This window comes from Diadema antillarum, unplaced genomic scaffold (genome assembly GCF_040938485.1).
Source record: "Diadema antillarum isolate AM-2024a unplaced genomic scaffold, OU_Dant_1.0 seq00001119_RagTag, whole genome shotgun sequence".
NCBI classification, from domain to species: domain Eukaryota; kingdom Metazoa; phylum Echinodermata; class Echinoidea; order Diadematoida; family Diadematidae; genus Diadema; species Diadema antillarum.
The window spans coordinates 101,470-126,761 of record NW_027271933.1 but is presented as its reverse complement, the minus strand read 5'-3'; the positions used below and the strand labels follow the sequence as shown (position 1 = coordinate 126,761).

Below are 25,292 nucleotides of genomic sequence, written 5' to 3'. Positions count from 1 at the left end.
ATCAAAGAACGACCCAAGTCCACCACACAAAATGGCCTCTCCACAATTAATGTAAATGCTAATTGTCATAATGATATATGTTCTAATTTGTATATACAATGTTACCTTCCCATCACAGTTAAATAGAATATTATTGGACAAATAAAAAAGATATGAAGTTTTTTTTAGTTTACTCGAAATGATCCTCCATGGACTTGGGTCGTTCTTATATTCATATACTCAATTGTATTGCTGATACGTTTTGCTGTAGATTGTGTAAAAGCAATGAAGAAAAAAATGTATGCAACAAATATACATATTTCTAAGTATAGTTCCACTTGTTCATTTTGACTCCAATTAAGCAAGTAAATTCAACAACAACAACAAACAGAGCGGTGGAAATTCCACCTGATAAGAACAATTTCATATTCTTAAAAAAAAAAGTGTTTTCTTACAAATCTTCTCAGAATATTTTTGGTACAACATTGAGATAGATATTATGCACATTCGATGAGACTTTTCAAAAGTTTCAGGCCTAATTGTCAGGAAAAACAAATATCTATATTATAATTGTTCATTTACATTTAATATAAGAAACCATGATGTAGTCTTGACATTGTAGAGAAATTTATTAGGTCAACGCCGCTTCTATCGGGCGAGATATTATCAAAAAAAAAGATACTTAATTAATTAGATACAGTTATGCCGTCTTACGTCATTATGTTAGGTTCAGGCAAGCTTATCGGACAGTGAGGTTAGGTTTTACTCGATTAATTAAGTTCAAACCGAACATGAAACTTCTACTCTTTTGTTCGTCTGGTTTTAATCAATTGTTTTTATCAATCTATTATCAATTTGGATATTGTTCAAGTAATGATGCTAGGTTTTTTTTTTTCTATTGCCATGCATCAAAATGGAACTGCAGCTGAACTAACTGACCTTGGCTTATTATGTAGGCGTGTAGGTAAACAAATACGGGGCTACTACGAAGAAAAGACAAATCAGTGATATTTTCGATGTCAGTCTACACACGACTGTAATGACATGATAGTTACTAGCAGGAGGAAGTGGTAAAGAAAAATCTACAACTGCAATTGTTTTCTTCCATACGAAATAACAAGCAGAGCATCCTCGAGTTCAATAGTTGTGCAAACACGGTGTATAAGATGTTTGCATTTTAAACCCTAAGAGTAGAATAGGCTAATCCCAGATTTCAACTGAGGCAGGTTAATTTACCATCATAACGGTGTGCCCTTTGAACGGGCGTCTTGGGATTGAAACATCATGAGTTGCTTGTTCTTATCACCGTAAAACAAACTGATAAGCTACCACAGAGTGCTATACTGACCGTTGAACCAGGAAATTAAAGTTAAAAAATGGTCCACCTTGCTTGCAGTTACATGAGACAGCACAAGAAATGCAGGAATGACAGAGAAGACAATCATTTTCATATGTGCGTGATCCTTTTCTTTCGGTCGCATGGAGTAATTCTTATTGGAGAGAAATTACAGTATTCCGTTCAGAACGTAGAGTCATTGGATGGGCCACAAGAATGGAACTACGATCCCGAATGCTAGCGCTTCGATGTGCAATCATCATCGCCATGAACATGGCAGTTTGCGGTAAGTTCTGTGACGTTAATTTGGCGCAGTAAGCTGGGGATAGCGTAATATCATATTTTTACGTTGACACGTTTTGTGAGGATTGAATTGCACTGAACTAGAGGTGACGGGTGAGAGTGTCGAAATCGCACAAAAAGAGCAAATCAGAACGAAAGCAAAGGTATCATGAAATACAACATGTCTATGCTTGTGCGTATTTTTTTAATGATAGAATAGCACCATTTTGGATAGTACGTGTAATAAGATTTAGAGTAACATGATAAATATACATGAAGTATATACACATGAGACGCAATGAAGTATTGCCTATGGTCTGCGTGAAGAATTTTTTTTTTAGCCAGTCGATCATGCACTTGTCCTCAACATAATATGTGTTATCCAAATTGATAAAGATGTTGAATGGCTTCTTATATACATTGTGATACGTTACAGCACATCTGTAATATAATTTACCCAACTTCCACATTAATATATTATGATGAAGACATTACACAACCTATCTGAAGTCCAAACCGTCGAAATTCGCTGAGCTATACGACGAGTTCTGTGAGAAGGGCAGTGAAATTAATAAATTCTTGTCAGGACTAAATCACAACTGTCCTGATATCCTGATTGTGCACAGGATTGTTGTTCATATCAGATTTCATGAAGATGACGCCATCATTGATCCTTATATGAGCCTCATATATTTAATTTCTGACTTTTAGCGTACAATGACTCTCAATTTTTTTTAGTTATATACAAGTAGTTATCTTAATCAGGATATGCTTTCACAGGAATAGGAGGAAACTTGACCATCTGAAAACATTTTAAAAAATGCATGAGTACACATAGTGGAGGAGGAGATGGCATACATGACGAAATCAGTTGTCGCTCAGAGTTATTTTTTTCATAATGTTACTATGTGTGTGAAGATACCTTTCGCTACTTCTTGTTTTCAGATGAAGGTTGCTCTTATAAAATAATGTTCAATATAAATTTAGTATAACCTGGCAAATTGATTTCATTCCAAATTCGGGCTTTATCCTTCATAAGAGGATAAGAAAAAAAAAACCAGTTTACTTGTCTCAGAAATAGATTGACACCCTTACATGACAGTGAATTTGGAACCCTCAAATTTCATACATTTCACTCAATTTTGCTTTACAATAATCATGTCATTGTCTTATGCGACTATCGCGCAGTGTGTGTAATATTACACTATGCATTTGTAACTTCGTCCTTGTGAGGCGTAACAGGAAGGTAAAAGAATATCTGAAATCAAAGCTCGTCAGTTTGGTTAATTGTTGTTGGGTGTTTCTTTTTTTCTTTTTTGTTAACCTTAACAATTAAATGTTGCTCCAAAGTCACGAGGGATGCACGGTGAACGAAGACGGACAGACAGAATATCATCTATTAGAGATAATGAAGAATTGCATCAAGCAGAACAATCGAATGACAGATATAGGATTAGTATCAGATTCAGCGTCGCGTCAGTAAATATCCACTCTTGATAACAATAATAATACTAATAATAATATTTGCATTTATAAGGCTCTTCATACTGGCGTTTCAAAGCACACTAGTGCTATTCATACAGAATTCTAGAAAACACAATAACATTGACAAAACTAGCATATTAACAGTAACATAAAAAGAAGAAAAATGTGTATATGATACAATGACACAATAATTGATAACTGACTGTGTGCGCCTCCATATCTTGGTGATATCAATAACTAGAATCATTTATCACTATGCAAAGGTAGGACAAAGTTTAATAAATACCCAAATGGGCTTCTATTGCATGAACTATTCATATTTATTTATAGGACAGTTATCCGGATGAGCATAGCTAAAGGTGGATATTATAGATATTCATTTTTAGATGCAAGGGACACTTTTGGAGATATTTTTGGCTATATAGGGTGGTTTGCACAAGGTCTGTAAAATGTGGTAGGGATTCAAATAAAAAAAAAAACACTTACAAAATATGCAATCATCATGTCCGCCATTTTTTTCTGTCTCAGATGTGTATTATCTTTCTGCTGTCTAATCTGTGTAATTACAGTTAAGTAAGTATTCTCTAATTCTATTTCCTCGAACTCCCCGCCATTCTGTTAAACATGTTCCGCTCTAACTCAGCTATTCATAGTTATCCAATACAACCAAAACCTTTACAAACGTGCGCTTTACTAAATCGAAGAATAGCTCTTGCCCACCAATCCATACGACATGCTGGTCCTCACATCTGGAATTCTCTTTCTCGTGAAATACTACCGTGCCAAACAAAACAAAACAAAACAAAATTTTGTTATGCGTTCATCACGTTGACATATCAACAAGTCTGTTCATGTTACCAGAGTTTATATCACTTTTGTATACCTTTAACCATCATGATATCCCTCTTAATTCTTATTTTCCTCTCGACCTTTCTTCATTCCTCTCTCTTTCTCTTACATCCCTAATTATTGTTTACTAACTTTTTGTGTGTGTAACGTTTCTGTACACAATTTTGTGTACGTTATACCTACTCCGTTCCAGACAAGCTATTCATAGCTAATGACGATCCACACAAAGTGTGTATGACATAATTCCATGTACAAACTATGCGCCTTTTTGCGTGATATGATACAATATGTTTAAACACTTGGTGAATAAATCAAATGAAATCAAATGAGGAAATAATTACGCAGCTTATTTCTATTCAATAAAGGAAGTCATACTTTTCAGGCTTTTTAATCGGCAATGTTCCAACATCTTCGCTATGATATATTTTTTTCTGCATACTTTCAAGAAGATATTCACTAGTATTTTTTACCTATTCTATACCTTTTTATCATTTCGATCTCTGTTCCCCTCCCCCCCCCCCCCCCTCATTGCTTCTGGCTTTCTAGTGGGGAAGATACGCCATGTAGCTTATAAGCATAAGCCGTTAATGTTCTTATATCGTAATCACTAAGTTTGTGGGATCTTTTCTTGATATAAACTTAGCCTTGATTCTTTGTTCCCATTTCTTGCTAACCCCTGGTTTATGTACATCAGCCCCCCCCCCAAAAAAAAAAATGATAATAATAATCAGCAAATTTAATTTGTCTACAGGAACATTCAAAATGAAAGTATCGCCATAATTCATATAGTCCATGAGTCATACGGCCTACGAGTCATAAAGCTTATGGGTTCGAGACTAAGAAAACAAGGCCCACAAGACCGACACATAGGCCTTGAGTTGTATTTAAATGTCGAACTCATGAGCTGTTTTCACCTAATGTCGAACTCATGGGCTACATGACTCGTGGGCTGTATGACTCATAGATCTTTTATAAATATCGAGCTCGTGGGTTGTATGAATCGTGAGTGTCTGTTCCGTGGAATTACCCCGTTTTTACGAGTTATGAAAGACAAACTGTGACCGTGCATCACAAAACGAACAAAAAGTCGCACACAATGCGTGAGGACTGAAAATAAGTGAAATGGGTCAACATGGCCCATCTTGACTTTTTCATGTTTTCTGAAAGAGCAAGTCTTCTTTTACATTATGCTAAAATTTGGGGTCATAAAACGGGCGGTAAAGTGTGTTTTTTAGCAGTTTATCTTGCACATTTTTGGTAGAATAGTGTGATTAGATGTGTCTTTAGAGTCCCTTTTTCATTTCTGAAAAAACCTTGTACACACTCTTCACTTTCAACTCTGATAACTATTGAAAAGATAGTGCTACCGCTTTGAAAATTGGCATTGATTATGAACAGAATGTGTTAATGTGGCATGCCTAATTTCAATTTAATCTGATAATCCCTCCATTGTTGTTGCTCGCGTGGTTTACTTCCTGTTTCTTTTTTTTTTGTCCCATTCATCGCACAGCCAGCACGGTTTGGTAAAGATTAAGTTCTTGAGTAGACACTATACTTCAGAGCCTCTTTTCTCAGTTCACACTTTTCCTGAGTTTGTACTTTCTTTCCCATATTTAGAGAGGTTAGGAGAGTTCATTTGATTTGAGTTATACATCATTTTAAAGCTTAAAAGTCTGCTCTTTCAGAATATGGTCTTAACTAAAAATTCATGCCTGGCGACTTTTTGTTTGTTTTGTGGTGCAGGGTCACTTAATAGGACTTCAGTGTCTACCAACAGACGTAAAATGGAAACAACTCAGAATACACATGAGAATTCAGTGAATGCAGAAAGTGTACTAGAACACAGCCCTCGATTTTGAACAAATTTGTACAGACCATTTAAAAAAAAATAATGATAATGTTGACAGTGACAGTTCAAAAACAATAGGGGATAATCTGAAACCATAACCTGTTTTTATATAGATTTATGTCTTTCATGCACTTTTGTTACATAGTATGACAGGGAACAACATGCATGCAGGCATATTATAGGGGACATTCTGGAACCAGAACCTGATTTGTTTGTTTGTTTGTTTGTTTGTTTGGTTTATTTCTGCATTTTCTTTCTCCGAATACAATTGCAAATGAAAACAAAATGATACAGATACATACAAATCAATACAAAGAAAAATCATTTGCGTAACAACATTCAGTATGAAGTGGCATAATTATGAATCAAAATAACATATTAAGGCATACTGTATCTATTAACAAAGGAGAAATCAATACAGGGGACCGTCATCATAAGCAGAGCTTGACGTGAATGAGGCCCTATCTGAATATGTGATACCAATGTAATACAACACCAATTATATATGTACTCGTAAAACTCTTAATCTTAATGCACAAAACACATTTTGCTACAGAAAAAAAACAGAAAAGAAAAATAGTGACTTGGCGCTTTAAAACAAAAAAAAAACAGCACGCAGCACCATTGACTGCTGCATGGTATAGTAGACAATAAAAGTGTAGGTGTGTGCGAGTGACAGTGCGTCGTGTGTACAGGTGACAGTGCAAGAGAGAATAAAGGCTGTAGCATGCCTATTTGGGGCTTAAGGTATACGCTTTAATGAATGTATGCAATATCATTATCAAAGAAAGGAACGGGAGGGAATGAAAAAAAACACTTTGCATGGATCAGGGCTTACTGAGACTTCAGAAAAAAAAAAAGAAAAAGTACATTGATCAAAGACTACTAACTGGAAACATATTTCAATAATAAATACTTTTTTAAATGAGCTTTAAAGGAAAACAGTGAATTACACTGCTTTAATTGATCAGGTGGGTTATTCCAGACATCGCGACCGTAATGTCTAATTGATTTCTGAGCTAAAACAGTTTTGGGGTTTACAAGGTGAAAATCTGTCGAACGGCGAGTTGGATATGTGTGTATATTCGAATTTAAGTGAAAAATATTATGAAATAAAGAGGGAAGTTGATTTGTTGCATACTTGTACATAAATATACCTGTTTGTAAAATGTGGATGTCCTGAAGCTTCAAAGTATGCCAACGATGAAATAAAGGATCTGTATGAGATAAATATGTGGAATTAGTAATAATACGAATAGCACGCTTTTGGAGTAAATACAATGAATTCAGTTTAGTAATACTACAATTTCCCCATACAATATTTGAATACAATATATGAGGCAAAATTAAAGAATTATATAAAATAATCAGGGATCGTTCTGATAAGAGATCTTTCAACTTCCAGAGTACACCAATATTTCTTAATAGGGTCCTTTGTAAACAGGATATATGTTTGCTCCATGTCAAATGAGAATCGATTGTAATGCCTAAAAATCTAATAACCTGTTTCTCGCAAAGAGAAAACCCATCAATTGATATGTTGACATTAAGATCCTGTGAGTAGGGTTTTCTAAAATGAACAAAATTTGTCTTATTAACATTCTAAGATAACTTGTTTGATTTAAACCAATTCAATATATTCAATAATTCAGTGTTCAAACGATTAACAAGTGTCCCTATATCATAATCTGATGTAATAATGGATGTATCATCAGCAAAAAGTATAAAATTCAAAGATGGAGAAGAACCTATAATATCATTTATATAAATGTTAAACAACATAGGCCCTAAAATGGAGCCTTGAGGTACCCCACATTTAATATCAAGTTTGTGTGATTCATAAGACTGAAAACCAACATACTGTTGACGGTTTTGCAAATAATTTATAAACCAGAGCAGAGCGTGACCTCGTATTCCATACGTATTAAGTTTATGTATCAATACTTCGTGGTCGATGGTGTCGAATGCTTTCGACAAATCCATGTATATACCTATAACATGCTTTTTATAGTATAAACATTAATTTTTGTCTGAATCTGAATTTTGTCAAATTCAGATTTCGTATAAACGTTAATTTTTGTCTATCATTAATTTGTTGTTTCTTCTAACAGGTAACATACTGGACATGACATGTGTCAATTTCAACCCACCCTTTGATCCCAATCAACCAGCGTCATTTGCAGCCATTGTGAGTGGTGCTGATACGACAAGTACATTGACCTTTCAGAGGTCAATAGACTTGACCACGGGGTCAGATGTGACAAGCTGGTGTTCTTACGATGATGACGTCTCCTCGTGTCAGTTACCGTCGGGTTCAAATATCGAAAGTTACCTCACCTCTTCAGCAAAGGTCACCTTACCTGTTGATTCTAATGGAAACAACTTCGGGGCTTACTCATGTCGAGCTGAACGGTACAATTGGACAACATCCACTACGACTCTGTTAATGCGTTCGGACGGTAAACTATTCTATCCCTTTGTATTTACGATGGTTAGTTTTTCCTCATATCATCAGTAGGCAACACAATGGGCGAAATGCCTGTAGCAACTAAAGATGTCTAGTTTTCAAATTCAGATTGAGTATTGCCCTTGAAGTCCGTAATTTCTTTGAGTCATCAAAGTCGCCGTAATTTTCGAGAAATTGAAAAATAAAAATACATTAATGTTAAAAGAGCAAAATCATCGTAGAAGCCGCCGCGCGCCGTTGGGATAAAGCAGGGCAATTTCTCTCTCTCTCTCTCTCTCTCTCTCTCTTGTAATGTGTGTAGCTATAAAGCAAGCCAATTTGGACAACATAAAGGACAGTTTCAAAGCGTCTTCTACACTAAGTTGTAAAATAATATCTGCATACTGAACTTTATAACCACGCAATCCTGCACTTTTATGTTCCCGTCAAGCGAAGTTCCTGTGTTTACAGATGTGACTTGAACGTTACTGCGTTAGTCACTGCTTAAGGTTGCCTACTTATTGCATACTATATAACATATATTTAAATATGTGTGGCATATTTGCTTTGGATGCAACGTAAAGCCTGATCGTGACGTTTTTACTATATTTAATTTTAACTTATAGGAACTACTAGGGCATTAATGACGTGCATTTAACCAGGATGGTGAAAAAAGGAAACAACACGAGAAGTGGAATTTAGTTATTTTTTTTTCACGCTAAGTGTACTGTTGATAAGTGAGCTTCTCCTCCTGAGAGTGCCACGTTCCTTATTGCATTGAATGATGGAGCAGATCAAAATCAAATGATTGGTTGAAAGCATTTTCCGCCTAACACGTAATTTTACCTTATGACTGGCCATTAGCACTTCAACAGGTCGCGATAGTGCCTGGGCGAGATTTCATCGTTTCTTTTACACGTGATGAGGATGACCTATCGAATGAAAAGGATGCACTTCATCACCTTAATTATTAAAAAAAATAACATACATGATTTTGTGCGCGCATTAGTATATTTACCCATTCTCGCTGCTTTTTAAACAGTCCAAACTCCCCCTTCCAAAGGTACCTGCGCGTTCAATTCTTACTGATGTCCTTGTGACGATGAGTTATATATACTGCTATAGGTCAGATATTGTGAAGAAATTGTGATCCCTACTAAGTCACGGGGGGGGGGGGACCAAGAAACGACATAAAAAAATAACAAAGGCAACAAATAATCCAGAGTATACTCCTATGGGTCTGAAGTATAATATGACGTTGGGTCTTAATAATAATAATAATAATAATAATAATAATAATAAAACAGGGTACTTAATACAGGGTCTTGAGACTCAGTCTGTCTATACCAATGTATTGAAGCTGAATAGTTTGGAATATATCCATATTGACGTATCGTGGATGCCATGCCACCAGAAATAGCAGTGCCAATATAAATATTTCGCATCTCTCTAAGGCAGAAAAAAATTATTAATAATAAGAAAAACCGCCTTTCTCTCCGTCTTGTCCATTCTCGTTATGGTAATATCAACATGGAGAACGCCCTCAGTTATTTGTTGGGTGGATACGTAAATTTCATCTTTCCTTTTTATTTTCATGACCCGTAAGTTGCTGTAAGCAGTCATAGCCCTCAACCTAGGCTAGAGAAAAATAATTTGCAACCGTTTGAAAGTCTTTCTATTGTCCTCCCTTGAAGCATATAATAAAGTAGTCAAAGCACCCGATTTCTCATGACGTATCTATAGGAGCACTAACTCATCCTAAATGTGTTATACCAATATCAAATTCATTAATGCTCTATTCAATGTTAATTAATAATCCGTATCTCAATTGCGGTGTTGTGCCTTGAGAAAATCCTTCATCAGCATTACTCATCAGGATTATATTACTACAGAAAAAGGTTCTTAGAATAATCAATATTTGTTTACATTATGTTCATACTCAATGATTTTTATCGTTTTTTTATTCAGAAATGAGGTCCTTAAAATTACTGATATGCAACTCGGTCAATTCATGTTCAATTTTCTTAACAATAATCTTCCATTAGTATTCCATTGAATATTTGTTTTTTAAAAACACGATACATAAGTGTCCCGTAAGACAATCTACCTACATTTATATACCCTTATACAGTTGTACATTTATTGCTCAATTGCGATTCTTCAAAATGTCATAACTTCCTTATTTTTCACCCGATTTTGATCAAACTCTTACCGTTGAACTCGTAATATCTTACTCTTTCTTATCAGACTAACTTATGTTTGGAGTGGATTTCCCTTTTAAGAGATTTTCAACATTTGTGAGCTATGGTATCTGCATTGACTAGTGTGACGGTAGCCACCATGAATCAACCCAAACAATGCATACGTTTTAGTTTGTAGTGTGTATGTATGCGTGTGTTTTGCAGAAAATGCAATTCTTGCAAGATATATATCACAATGTATAGTGCCTTAAATAGTGCATAAGCATTTCTATGACGGAAGACCGTTGTCCTCTGCGTGAATACGACAATAATGATACATTAATAAGTTCATCCAGAATATGGCTTTAAAAAGAAAAGGGCAACTCCGTTTTTGCCCTTGTCATTTTAATGCATTTCTTAACGGACATTGGAGCCTGTAATGATATTAATGAAGGAAACGATAGACATCTTCTCTACGTGGAAATTGATATAGTAGTGTTTGATCATGTTCTTTTTGTTCTTATTCATTGATTGATAGGAGTGTTATTAATTGGTAATGAAACATTTTCTTGTTAATATTAATACTCTACGACTACCACCAATAATGTCAATGTACCTTTTCATGTGTGTCCGTCGGCAATATCATGGCCTCGTAGACAAACGTCATCGAAAGATACTTAGTACCCACGCTGACAACGTCCAGAGATTTTTTTTTTTATTTACATAGATATATGTCCATACAAGTCCAACGCTCCTTTGTTGCACGGTTTGCACAAAGCAAAGATTATCAAAATTACGGTTACATGTAGGCTTCATTGTATATCAATACGCGAATTATATATTACGAATATACAATAATAGCATTCATCCATTTTTGCACAACCAAAATCGCCTGCATTATAGATACTGGTTAAAGAGATATCCATTTTTTTCTTGTATTTTGTTATCTCTATGTACGGGGTCCCTTCAAAAAGAAGAAAAGAGAAAACACGACATCGTAAGACATAACTTGTTTGCTTTGGTGACTGCACGACGAAAGTCAAACGTTATCATGGTTATTATGCATGCACGGCTCGGACGCAGGTTCAGTACAATGGTCATTACAACGCGAAGTTGATTACTTCATGTTGAGAAAAAAAAACAGAACGTCACAATGTTCACTACGTGTCTGGGTTTGTTTTGTTTGTCGAGTTTACACACAATATCACAGCACCTAATTAAACGATGAACATGACATAAGGATTATTATTTTGTATCAAAACCTACATAGACCTAGACACTCATTCTTCAAAGTCCATAATTATGACCCTTTTATAGCCTAGCATAATGAATGTGCATAGTTTATATTTGAAGAGTTTATTTGCAAAAGGGGCTAGATCCACTTTTAGTACTTTACAGAAAAATAGGTTTATTTGTGAGAATTTGTACACAAGTGTATGGAAAATCTAAATCTAATTTTGCAATAATTTCTATTCAAATGGTTGTCTGCAGTTGAAATTTTCACTGTAGCTAACTCCAAGCAAAACAAAAAATCCAGGACGTTTCATTGTTTTCAGAATTATTGATATCCGTATCACCAAAAACAAGTTTTGCAACAAAATAGAGAAATTGATATCTTTTCATAAACAACAAGTAATTCCAGTGTATATTATGCGGAAGCAAACTATTGACTCATTTTCAGTTTTCAAGGATCACCATTGATAAAGGGATGTAATAATCGATATGTAATCATATTCCGTACATAAACAGAATCATGAGGAAACCATAGACTTCAGGCACTTCTACGTTTTAGGCACCTAATTCCCTTTCCGTTCCTATTATGGGCTCAAGTAAATTAATGTATTTCTTGTATCCTCTTTTTGAGTTGAGAGGCCTTTCGGTGGCATATTTTGCCTGTAATAGGAAATTAAGAGAATTTTTTGTATTATAACCCAGACATATGAAATGAACTTATTGGATGTATTGTTGTCCACATTGTCTTAATGTACAGCCCATTTCAACCCCAATAAATTGACGGTCTCTGCCAGTATTGACGAAGAAGTACAACTCGTCATGAATGCTGGGACGGAAACTGGTACAGGCTCACTAGTCTGGATGCTCAACGGTCAGACAGACCTTTCCGCTTCCGTGTCATCTGACGAACTATACATCAGCAGGGCAAGCGAATCAATGGCTGGGATACATCATTACTACTACATGGACAACCCGGAACGAGGTGGAATTATAAGGCTTATAGTTCGAGGTAAATAGGCAGGCATCATGCCTCAAATGAAGAGAAAACGCTATAAAGTAACAAAAACAGGTCCTCATGACTCCGCTAAACACCTTGTTCGCGCGAATCCTGTCTCTTCTAATATGCGCATCATTATAACGTTCCAAAAAACAAAACAAAACAAAAACAAAAAACTGACGTACTTAACGGTGAAACCAGTGTCTATTCTAGTTGTCTATTCTGAACAAAGGTTCACTCATATCCTGGTGTTAGATCGTAACTGAAACCATTAAAGTGTAATATATTCTATAGATTGACTTCCCTGTTTACAAAAGAAAAGATAAGAGGTTTAGTCTGGTAGGAATGGGGGGTCCCCATGCACCCCCCGAACACATTTTTTTTAACTTACTTTTTTGTAACCCTTAGGGTGTCTAGTTAATGAATTTTTTTGTTCCCAAGAAAAAATCGTGTCCCATGGGGGTCATTGGCGGCCATCTTGGCAGCCATCTTGGATTTTCAGGGAAAATCATTATTTTCTATAACTTTTGAACTACACAGCATAATATTAGAAATAAAGCATTTCTTCAGGGTAAATGTGACACGAGGAATCGATTGCAATGGTTATTTACATGACTAAAGCAAGTTTGAAACAAGAAAAGCCTAAAAATATGCAAATTTCGGTGTCATTTTCGCCGAAAAATACCCAAATAGTTTAACTTTTCAATTACACAACATACAGGGACAAATAAAACAGTACTCCAGAGTTAATACGGCATGAGGAATCGTTTGAGATAGTTATTTACATGATTAAATCAAGTTACATACAAGAAAAGTCCAAAAATGCGAGGAAAACCAGTGTCGTTTACTCTAGAAATATTCCCAAGTAGGACATATACATATACATGACAATCTTATACCTCCTAAGAGTAGACTAACTACTTTTTCTTAACAGTCTGGCAGGAATGGGGCGGGGGGGTCCCCATGCACCCTCCTTTTTGTATCCCTTAGGGTGTCTATTTGATTTTTTTTTGTTTACAAGTAAAAATCATGTCACATGGGGGTCATTAACAGCCATCTTGGATATGCGAGGAATAGCACTAATTTCTATAACTTTTGAACTTTCCAACATACAAGGACATGTTAATAATATCTCCAGGGTAAATTTGGCATTAGGAATCGATTGAGATGGTTATTTGCATGATTAAAACAAGTATGATACATGAAAAATCCAAAAATGCGAAAAAAAAAAACCCAGTGTCGTTTACTCTGGAAATTGCCAAAATAGTCCATATACATACATGACAATTATAATATACCTCATATGATTGACTAACCACTAAAGTCTTAATAGTCTTGTAGGAATGGGGGATCCCCATGCACCCCTCAGGATGTCTATTTGTTTTTGTTTTTTTTTTTTGTTTCCAAGTAAACATGGGGGGGGGGTCATTGGCGGCCATTTTTGATTTGAGAGGAAAGTCAGTAAATTCTGTAACTTTTAAACTTTACAACATACAGAGATAAATATAACATTTCTTCAGGGTAACTGTGTCATGAGAAATCGATTGAGATGGTTATTTATATGATTAAAGCAAGTTTGATACAAGAAAGGCCAAAATACGAAAAATTTGGTGTCATTACACTGTAGACTACCCCAAATCCGTATACATACATGACAGACTACCTAAAAAAAATGACTTAGCACTTTGTCTTTAGATCATAGCTCAAATATGGTGTTTTGTATATTAAAAAAAAAAGATGGAACATGCAACTCTAAGCATTTTGACGCCTCATTTGTTGAAATCAAATGAAAAATGTAAGCACGATGGCAATTCATATGCAGATACCCCGAAAATAGCAGATCAAAAGAGGTGAACATACAAATTTTGATCACAACATGTGAAAGTGACTAATCAACAAAATTCAAACCTAAAATATAATTGAACACTTTTTGTGTGCATCTTCTATTTCATTTAATTTTGTATTTGAAGAGTTTGAGTAAGGGTATTTTTATAAAGGAAATCACTGTGCCAAAATGCTCTGTCGGTTTCACCAATTTAGGTGCCAGATTGTTATCATTAAAACTTATTTAAGATTAAGTTAAAAATGGTTCATTCAAACGTACTTGTTTAAAGCCTTCCTGTCTGAAAAAAAAAAAATATGAATTTAACTTGACAGCCAGAAATCCACTCTATATGTATGATATATATATATATATATATATATATATATATATATATATATACATATTATATGAATATTATATATATATATATATATATATATATTTGCCGCTTTGGTTTTTCATACATATAAAGTATAATGGAATTAACGCATATCGAAAAAAGTAAGACAATATGACTTTACTTTGTCTAAAGTATTCTGAATTCTCATTCCTGTGTATCATTCAAAAATATGAATTTTACTTGACAGCCAGAAATCCACTCTATATGTATAATATATATATATATATATATATATATATATATATATATATATATATATATATATATATATATATATATATACATATTATATAAATATTATATATATATATATATATATATATATATTATATAAATATTATATATATATATATATATATATATATATATATGTATATATATTTGCCGCTTTGGTTTTTCATACATATAAAGTATAATGGCATGTGAATAGGCATGTGAATGCTTCAATGTCATCTGTCACCTCTGGCTCCACAGACCACCCATCACCAAGATTTGTGAGGAAAAAACACTCAATTTGGCATATTGTAACGTCGTATTCTAAGATTTCAGTAGTCTTTAATATGATATGATACTGAGCAACTTATTAGATTTCAGTGAAATACTTCTGAAATCATCATATCAAACAACTCTCACCTGAATGCTATATGGGTGGCTTTGTAGATTCTTTAGGAGTCCAACTTTTCCCAACCCATGAAGGCACTTTAATTGTTACATCTTCCCCGGTGAAAACATTTATACAGTCCAAGTATTTTGGTACAGTAATGAGCTCCCGTTGATTCTATATGCAAGTTAATTGACATTCACAACCTGGCAATACGTGACCGTCCGTTTATTAAGAAAGATACTACATTGTAGAATGGATTAAGCATGGACCAAAAGGATCAAGAAAATGTGTGTCTGTATTCCTCGCCAAAGCTACCTTGTATCCAAGCTTAGCAGCGCACTTGAGGTAGAGCACGACCCTGGTGTCCGTCTCCTTATACTGGTTAGACAGTCACTCATGAATATTGCACCTTTGTCTCCTGGAACATGACATTGTGTAAACAAAAGGAATGTACAACAGAAATCACATTCTCTGAAGCTTAAGTGATTCCTGTTACATTCTTTTTGTTCACCCAATCATCCCAGGGGACAAAAAGCTCTGTCCATGAGCTGCTGTCTAACCAGGAGAAGGACACCAGGGTAGCGCCCTACCTCGAGTATTCCACTATTAAGCTTGGGTGCAAAGCAGCAGTGGTAAGGAAACCAGACACAGGCATTTTCTTGATCTTCTTGCACCATGCTTACTCCGTCACCCTCACTATCTCTCTTGATAAATGGACTGTCGAGCATTGCCAGATTGTGAATGTCGTTGAACTGGCATACAGAATCAAAGGGAGCTGGCTACTGTACCACAATATACTTGGACTACATGTGTTTACAGGGGAAGATGTAACAAGTGCCTTCAAGAGTAGGGGCAAAGTCGGACCCCTATTAACGAATCTACAAAGCCACCCCATGTAACACACAGCATTCAGGTGAGAGTAGGATATGACATTATGATTTCTGCAATATTTTACTGAAATGTGGTAAAATGTTCAATATTACATTATAATGAACACTGCTGAAATCTTAGAACATGACTTTAAAATGTGCCAATGTTTTTATCCCCCACTTAAATCTTGGAGATGGGTGGTCTGTAGAGCCAATAAGAGGTGACAATAGACATTGGAGCATTCACATGCCTAATGTATGACCAAGGAGGTATGGCTTCTCTCATATAAACCTCCTTGCATGGTATGACCATAAGAGCTGGAGAAGTCTATTTACAGCAGCATCATCCAAAGTAAATGATGGGAGAGGGCGAACAAATGACGACAAACTCCAATGTGGATTTTTTCATGATCCCACCTTGCAGAGACAACTTTATCCCACACATTAAATGTGTGACCCTTTGCCTTGCCATCTTAAAGAGAGCTGACCAACCAATCTTCTGATGCTCTATGACCACTTTGAACCTGGGCGAGGATAGCAGAAGATAGCCTTTGTTATGATGGAGCCAGTGTGGTCAAGTGGCCCTTTCTTTCCGACCTCCCTCATTGACTTGCTTCAGACAATTACTGAGGAGATGAAGGAGGATGAAGAAGAGGAGCCAGACATTGATTACAATGATCGTTTTGATGATGACTAGAAATTAAAGAAGTGTGAAATTAAAAGCTGATATATCGCATAACCGCTTCTGTGGTTTGTACAGTTACACAGGATGAGAATTCAGAATACTTTTAGGAAAGTGAAGTCATATTGTGTTTCTTTATTTTTTCAATATACGTTAATTCCGTACTTCATGGAAAGCATATACACATGTCACAGATGTTAAAATATATAGATGATGACTGGCGGCGGAGGGAACATACCCAATATTCCGACCGAAGGGTTTGAAATGCTACTGAGGGAGGTTATAAGTGTGGTGTGGTCCTAGGCCTTAATTCTGTCATTTGTTACGTGAAAATGTTTTCCCATGGAAGAACATTACAAGAATGTTCGCCACATGGGCGAACATAACGAATGTACCTCCATCACGTGACTGTGTTCAGCCAATCACTAATCGGTATTTGACTAACCCATTTAAAATATCATTTTGTCTTTTGAAAGTAGCTTGAATATTGTGTCTTGTATCAGACAACTTTTCACCGAATTCGAAAGAAAACTTAATTCCAATCAATGTGAACTTGAATTGAATGCATACAGGATATAAGCACAAAAGCGATTCATATGCAAATATTTCTAAATTGAAGTAGCAGCAATCCACATTGATTTACAGTCCCTATTCACAGGGTAGATTTTCGGCTGTCAAATGAAAATTGTCTCTTTGTTTTCGGACAATAAGCTTTCAACAAATACATTTGAATGAATTGCTTTTTTAACCTGAGTATAAATTAAAAATATTTTGGCATCAAAATTTTTGAAATCGGCTCAAGATTTTGGCACAGTGATTGTTTCCTTGAAAAAATACCAACTCAAACTCGTTTTCATTTCATTCATTCATTCATTCATTTCATTCATTTATTTTTCATTTCCAACAAAAACATATAAATATATTACAGAAATTGAATACAGTACATATATTTCACCATAATACAAAATAAAGGATAAGTTTACAGAAAAATTGTAAGTATACGAAAATGTTGGAAATGGGGAGGAATGCTAAAAAGCTCGGTTTGTAGGATACATTCCCCCCACACGTAATGCAAGAAATTATATGATCGATTGACTGATATACATTGAAAATGGATGAAACAGAGAAAAACCTATAATTAAGTCAAGACAGTTGAAGAGGTCTACTTATATGCCGTTGATGTTTTAACGCATGTAATTAAACGCTACCATGTGTCATGAATCTTTCAAGATAATGGCCTTCTACGTTCACTTCACTTCACACATGCATGCATGTTCACATGTATGCTTTTTTATTTTCAATTCTAATCAATATACACAGGTAATACACAATGAAACGAAATTGTACGCGCACAAAGAATGTTAAATTACAGTTCAAGTTTTATCTTTGTCCATTAGTCGCTTTCACTTGTTGTGATCAACATCATTATCACGTGTCACCTCCTTTTAGGGGTAGTTGCATATGAATTACCATAGTGCTTAAATTCTTATTCGATTTCACCAAGTGAGGGGATAACAATGCTTGAAATTAATTTTCTCTTCAGATTTTATTTAATGTTTTTGACACAAAACAAAAAAGGCCTATTTGGGCAATGATCAAAAGACAAAGTTGTCAGTCACTTTGTGAGGTATACAATTTGTCATGTATGTAGCAACTATTTGGGTACTTTTCGGTGTAACCGATATAGAATTTTTCATATTTTGGACTTTTCTTGTATGAGACGTTTTTTAATCATGAAAATAACCATCTCGCTCGATTCCTCATGTCACATTTACCCTGAAGAAATGTTTTATTATTCCTTGTATGTTGGAAAGTTCAAAAGTTATAGAAATTAATGATTTTCCTTGGAAATTCAAGATGGCCGCCAATAACTCCCATGTGACACGATTTTTACTTGAAACAAAAAAAAATCATCAAATAGACACCCTAAGGGATAGAAAAAGGAGGGTGCATGGGACCCCTCCCCCATTTCTACCAGACTGTTAAGAAAAAGTGGTTAGTCACTCTTTGATGGTATGAGATTGTCATGTACATGTATATGGACTACTTGGGAATATTTGTAGAGTAAACGACACTGGTTTTCCTCGCATTTTTGGACTTTTCTTGTATGTAACTTGATTTAATCATGTAAATAACTATCTCAAACGATTCCTCATGCCGTATTGACTCTGGAGTACTGTTTTATTTTTCCCTGTATGTTGTGTAATTGAAAAGTTAAACTATTTGGGTATTTTTCGGTTAAAATGACACCGAAATTTGCATGCTTTTATGCTTTTCTTGTTTCAAACTTGCTTTAATCATGTTAATAACTATTGCAATCGATTCCTCGTGTCAAGTTTATCCTGAAGAAATGCTTTATTTCTAATTTTATGCTGTGTAGTTCAAAAGTTATGGAAAATAATGATTTTCCCTGAAAATCCAAGATGGCTGCCAAGATGGCCGCCAATGACCCCCATGGGACACGATTTTTTCTTGGGAACAAAAAAATTCATTAACTAGACACCCTAAGGGTTACAAAAAAGTACGTTAAAAAAATGTGTTCGGGGGGTGCATGGGGACCCCCCCATTCCTACCAGACTAGTTCCCATGGGATCACATTTTGATGTTCTAATCTCCTTTTCATACTTTGAAAGCTGCAATATCAATACATTTTGAATTGTTTTTCTATATGACTTAAGAGGGAAACGCGATTGCAGAAAAATTCCAAGCAAACATGTCGTTTTATGAGAGAGGGTATGGCTTACGATTATACTCACCATGAAGAAAATGGATATGGGATGTCACTTTTTTCTTTATGATTTCCTCTTTAAATGTTCTATTATGTTTTAAATTTCAAAACCAGGATGTCTAGATAACCTTTGGGGGCCAAATTGTCAGTATACCTGCCCGACATGCTACAATGGAGGAATCTGTGACGACATTAGCGGGCGCTGTGTTTGTCCTCCGGGATTTATGGGCGATCATTGTGAAACGGGTGAGTTCATTATGTATTTCAGTATTGCAGGGATGCATCTTTAGCAATGCTAGCAGAATCGTAGCGATCTCAAGACGGCATTAACCCTTACATTAAAAGGCAGCTGAGCAAGCATGCATAGTCGATTTACCTCTGCAATAGTGGCAATATTGTTTTTTTTTTAAATATGTTTGTGATGTAAATCCATATACAATGTCCCTATCTTTGCATCAAGTTTGATTTCCATCATGACTGTATTTGTTTTTTTTTCTTTTGAACTCCCACTATCAAGTATTCATCCGAGTTGCATACCATACTGTAATGATACGTATAATAAAATTATCAATATATGCATCCCCGTCCTCCCCCTCGTTCTCTCCCTTTCTCTCTTTTTATATACTTGTCTATACTTGTATACGTATCTACTCTTTCCTCTTAATTTAGACAGAAAGACAAAGACAGATAGATAGATAGATAGATAGATAGATAGATAGATAGAAGATACAGAGATATACAACGTCTTTGCCTGTTGGAAACATAAAACGCATCATTGGCAAGGAGTCCATTATGCATTTCACTATTTTTTCTAAACATAATACTTCAAACTTTGCATTTTGAAGATTCTGTAGATCCTAACAACAAGGTTATCGTCTGTTATATCACATGGCTTTACACAATAATACCATGGAACTTATAGATACCTTCATCTTCAGTTTTCCCTTGGAAGCCTTTTTTTAAATTGAATTTAATTGAATAACTGAAACTGCACTGGTCTTACACTCGAGATACAGTGAACAGTTCCAGCACATTTATTTTCATATTTCACTTGAAATCGAGATACATTAAAAAAAGAATACGAACCAAGCAAGATACAACATATGTTACAAATCGGGTCATGAACAGAAAGTGTGTCAGCATACATAATGTACATAAGACAATTCTCTATAACTTGTGAAATGTGATGGAACCGCAAAAGCAAATAAGCTTGTAAACGCAGGCTCCAAGAAAAAATACCAGTGTAAATTTGCTTTGCAATCAATGGAGATAGGACACAAAGTAATAATGCCGAAACTATATGAAAACCAAATCATCAAGGTACAAAGGGGGAAAAAAATAAAAGAGAAGAAAAAAAAAGGATAAAGACAAGAACCCAAACAATAAGAACTGAATAAAAAATTTGATATAGCATATTAGATACGCAAGTATATACGTGCACATATCTAGAATCAAATTCATAACGAGTTCATTATGTTAATACAGGTACGGATGCAGTTATTATAAATGGGAGCAAAAACCGGAAGTAAATCAATCATACACTGTAGGTTGATTCGTCGTACATCGAATGAGGATACTGCAGATAGCATATTAAAACAATTCTAATCAGGCTGGTTTTCTTCATTTATTAACATTGATTTCAATTTTTGTTTGAATGTAAACATATTAGAACAATATTGATTAAGTCGGCGGGAAGATCGTTCCAGAATTTAGATCCGGTAAAAACAATTGTTTTTTGAGCAAGGAGTGTGCAAATACGTGGAAGGTGAAATGAATCTCTTTGTCTTGTGGGGTAAGCATTGACGGCGTAGTTTTTTCTGAAACATATGCGTAAATACGTCAGGCAAGCCGTTGGCTGATAACTGAAACATGAATGTGCCTAAGTTGTATAAAAACAAGTCAGCAACCTTAAGGAGTCTGTTTTCAAAGAAGAAATAATTCATGTGACAATAAAAATCGGCTAGATTAACTGAACGAAAAGCCCGTTGTTGTAGTTTGAAAATTTTATCAATGTGTAATTTGGCACATTTACCCCAGGCAAGTATACCGTAACTGAGATAGAGTAAAATAAGCGTTGAATATAATTTTTTCAAATTATGCTTGAGAAAAAAAAAATGTTTTAGCTTATCTGAAATCCCAGTATTTCTCGAAAGCATCTTAGATAAATACTCTATGTGATATTTCCATGTTAATCCATGGTCAACATGAAGACATATGAAGAAAAATTTAGACGATTCAACTTGAGTCAAAGAATCATTATTCATGCGTATATATCGCCAGGCAAATGGGTAACAGAGTTACTAAATAACATATAAACATTTCGCAACATTATCTCGCGTCAACACCATGTATGCACAAATAATGCAACTTGGCGCCGCATTGGGGCAGTGACAACTCAATTGCATAAGGTGCTGCATCTCAATTAACGATACTTTTCCGTTTACACATCAAAATTTTTTTTTCTTTCAGAATCAGAAAATCTGGTCCATCGATTGTGATTATGTATATTCCTTTTACGTTCCCTATTGTTAGCCCTTTATTTTGATACGGAACAGCTATTTAGAATTCACAGATTATGTTGGAAGGAGAGGATGCTATACCAATTAACCGCTAAAACCACCGGCCTGAGGTTATTAGCCAATGTCTGTACAAAGTCACAAATTGTGTGTACTTTATGCGACAAATGCATTTGTACATAATGTTTATCAAATAACCGGTGTAAATGTTTTTTTTTTCTTCTTTTTTTTAAAGCCCGTTCCATACCGAATTCTGAATTGCCCATAGATTTAATACAAAGGCTGCCAGGTTCCCGTAGTGTAAAGGTAAAGTTCTACCAAATTTGTCTACACATACATATTGCTTAAATAAACATTCATTTTTTCTATCTCGTTTTAAAAAAGATTTCATACTACTAGAATAATATATGGAAGTGTAGTGTCTAAAACCACATGTCTTTCTTAAATACGCGTCCATGACTTTATGCACTTGATTTACATTTCCCTCATGACAGCATGCCAGTACGGCTTCTTAGGAAAAAACTGCGCAGTTTCTTGCGGACATATTGACTCCTCTAACAACGACTGTCAAGGGTTATTATTCTGCCTTCCAGACCCCTATGGGTGCTCCTGTGCCGCTGGCTGGTCAGGACTTAACTGCATGACAGGTAATTAGAAATACAAGGTGTATGCTCCAATTGCTTTCCTCATTTTCTGTCTATATTCGCTTATTGTCTTTCTGTCACGGTATGATAATAAAGAAATTAGTATCTTGCGCCTCCAGTTAGAATATTGGTGAAGTATTGTTTCATTTTTTTCTAATCAAACTAAGGGACATAAAAAATTTGATGGACAATGATCTACTTTCCTGACGCTCTAAACAGAATTAGAGTGTACATGTTTATTATACAAGTACAGTTAAATCTGTCTAGAAAAATTGCATTGGGGTTGTTTAACTTTTTTTAATCGCAGTTGACTTCTTAGAAGTTGTTAACATGACAGTAAATCTGTTTTTCGTAGAGGAATAATCATTTTCAACTTTAATTGTTGTTAACAAAATAAAGGCGATCGAACTCAAATACATTTAACATACAGTTGATATCTGTTGGACTACTCAAAGGCCTTACAATGGGCGTTTTAAACCATGGAAATCAAAGGCTACATACAATAAAGACTTTATGGAATTCGTGGGATGCCCATGGATTGCCCGGATACGGGTTCGGGTCTAGGGCAATCACCCCCAGGGCAATTACCCCGGACCCTTCCCCTGGCCCTAATCCTAATTCTAATCCTGAACCTAATCCTAACCCTAAACGCAAACTCCTAACCCTAAACCTAACCCTAACCCTAATCTTAACTCTAACCTTACCACTAACCAGTATTTAGCCGGGGGTAATTGCCCTCTGGGGGTAATTGCCCGGATACGGGTTCAAGATTTACTACGATGATAGAACTCAATTTGTCAATTTGAATAATTTTGGGTCTAATACAAAGCCAATCAGAACTATAAAAAAACAACAACAGAGTTTAAAGACTTTGAGGCTTTACCCCGCCCGTCCTACCTTTTCGGCGATAAGGGGGGGGGGGGGGCGCTTATTCAAAGAAATTAAGATCACATCACAGTAAAGATCATATATACGTGTACCAATATTAGTGAACATTCGTCATAGACTTTTCAAGAAGATGCTGAAAATGTTGAAAACTTACCCTTCCAACTCACCCAACTTCCCCCCCCCCCACCCCAATCAGGGCACCTCTGGATCCGCCATAATCAAACATGACATTTTAGTCTGAAAAACTCTGAGGCTTCAACCCCGTCCCATTTTAGGCGTTTTTTTTTCTCTTTCCTTTTCTCTGGAATTGTAACGACCACTCCCCACTGTGCATTGTCCCATTTTGAGTAATTTCCAAGTTACAAGCTTTCTAATCTACGAAGTTAAGTTTCAGCACTGTTTTTGTCGTGGTCTTTTGATTTGGTTGGGCTCTTTAGTGTTAGGAAAATGACCCTATTGTGTTTTTAAGTAGAGAGTAAGTAACGTGACATTTTCTTCTCCTACTTTGTCCTACAAGTTCCCACTGCGCAGTGCTTGCTATCGAGACTAATTATAGTAATGTCATAGACATAACAGACAAATGTAACAACGATCCTATCATGGCCTTGCACATACAATGTAGTATTCAGGGGCCGCGGAAGCGGGGGGGTTGGGGGGCTGCAGCCCCCCCCCCCCCCCCCCCCACTTTTGGCTCTTAAAAAAATCGTTTAAAAAAATCGAAAAAAGAAAATCGTAAAAAAATCACAACACCCATGAATTTCAATTTCCAAAGATTCCGCCCTTAGATTCTTCTAAGCGGGGGGGGGGGGGGGGGGGGTGGTATTCAAAGTCATGCGCTGTTTGACCCTTATATCGGCTTATTCGTTTATGTGCTTTAATTTGTTTGTTTTGATTTTGTAAAGCTCAGATTTCTTAATTCATAACTTGCCCAGAGCCCCGTTGCTAGAAACTTCGCGATTAAATGCAGCTCGAAAAAGTCAAACGCTATTCTCCCAAATCCCATGCAACTTTGCGTTATCAGCTTTGATGAATCAAACCCAACTTTGCGTTTGATTTGTAATGGTCAATAAAACTGCCGACATTGTAGCACCACCAGTACCACCAGTAGTATTTTGTTCAACAAAGCTCTGTTGAATAATGTATAAAGTAAAATCAGCCTCTAAAACAATGCAGTAATTCATACTTATTTATTTCTTCATTTACATTTCTTTTTCTTTTTAAACAAAACATAACACAGAATAAATGACATGTATCAACTTTATACGATAGATAATACTTTACAGATAAAATTAGACATGCATACCGGCAAAATACAAAGTTATATTAAGAGGGAAAACAGAATTTAGAGGTTCACTGAAAAGCATGCCTGTGTACAGTGAACCTTGCCATGATAAGTGTAATGCCGTATGAAGGTGACCTTGCCATGACAACCCCGCGAATTGAAATCATTCAATTTCTGTCGTAATAATTCTTTCTCCGCAGTATAATGTTTGACGATCG

At 35.5% G+C, this 25,292-nt stretch overlaps 1 protein-coding gene across 1 annotated transcript in view; it reads left to right on the top strand.

Annotated features, from left to right (window-relative positions):
- Positions 1–1,265: 1,265 nt before the first annotated feature.
- Positions 1,266–25,292, top strand: part of LOC139743889 (receptor-type tyrosine-protein phosphatase T-like) — an 82,584-nt gene continuing 58,557 nt past the window's right edge. The window contains exons 1-5 of the mRNA XM_071654357.1: positions 1,266–1,601; positions 7,892–8,239; positions 12,397–12,648; positions 19,859–19,990; positions 22,755–22,907. Of these exons, the coding sequence (XP_071510458.1) occupies positions 1,532–1,601; positions 7,892–8,239; positions 12,397–12,648; positions 19,859–19,990; positions 22,755–22,907 (955 nt within the window). The 5' untranslated portion in view covers positions 1,266–1,531. The remainder of the gene's footprint in view (positions 1,602–7,891; positions 8,240–12,396; positions 12,649–19,858; positions 19,991–22,754; positions 22,908–25,292) is intronic.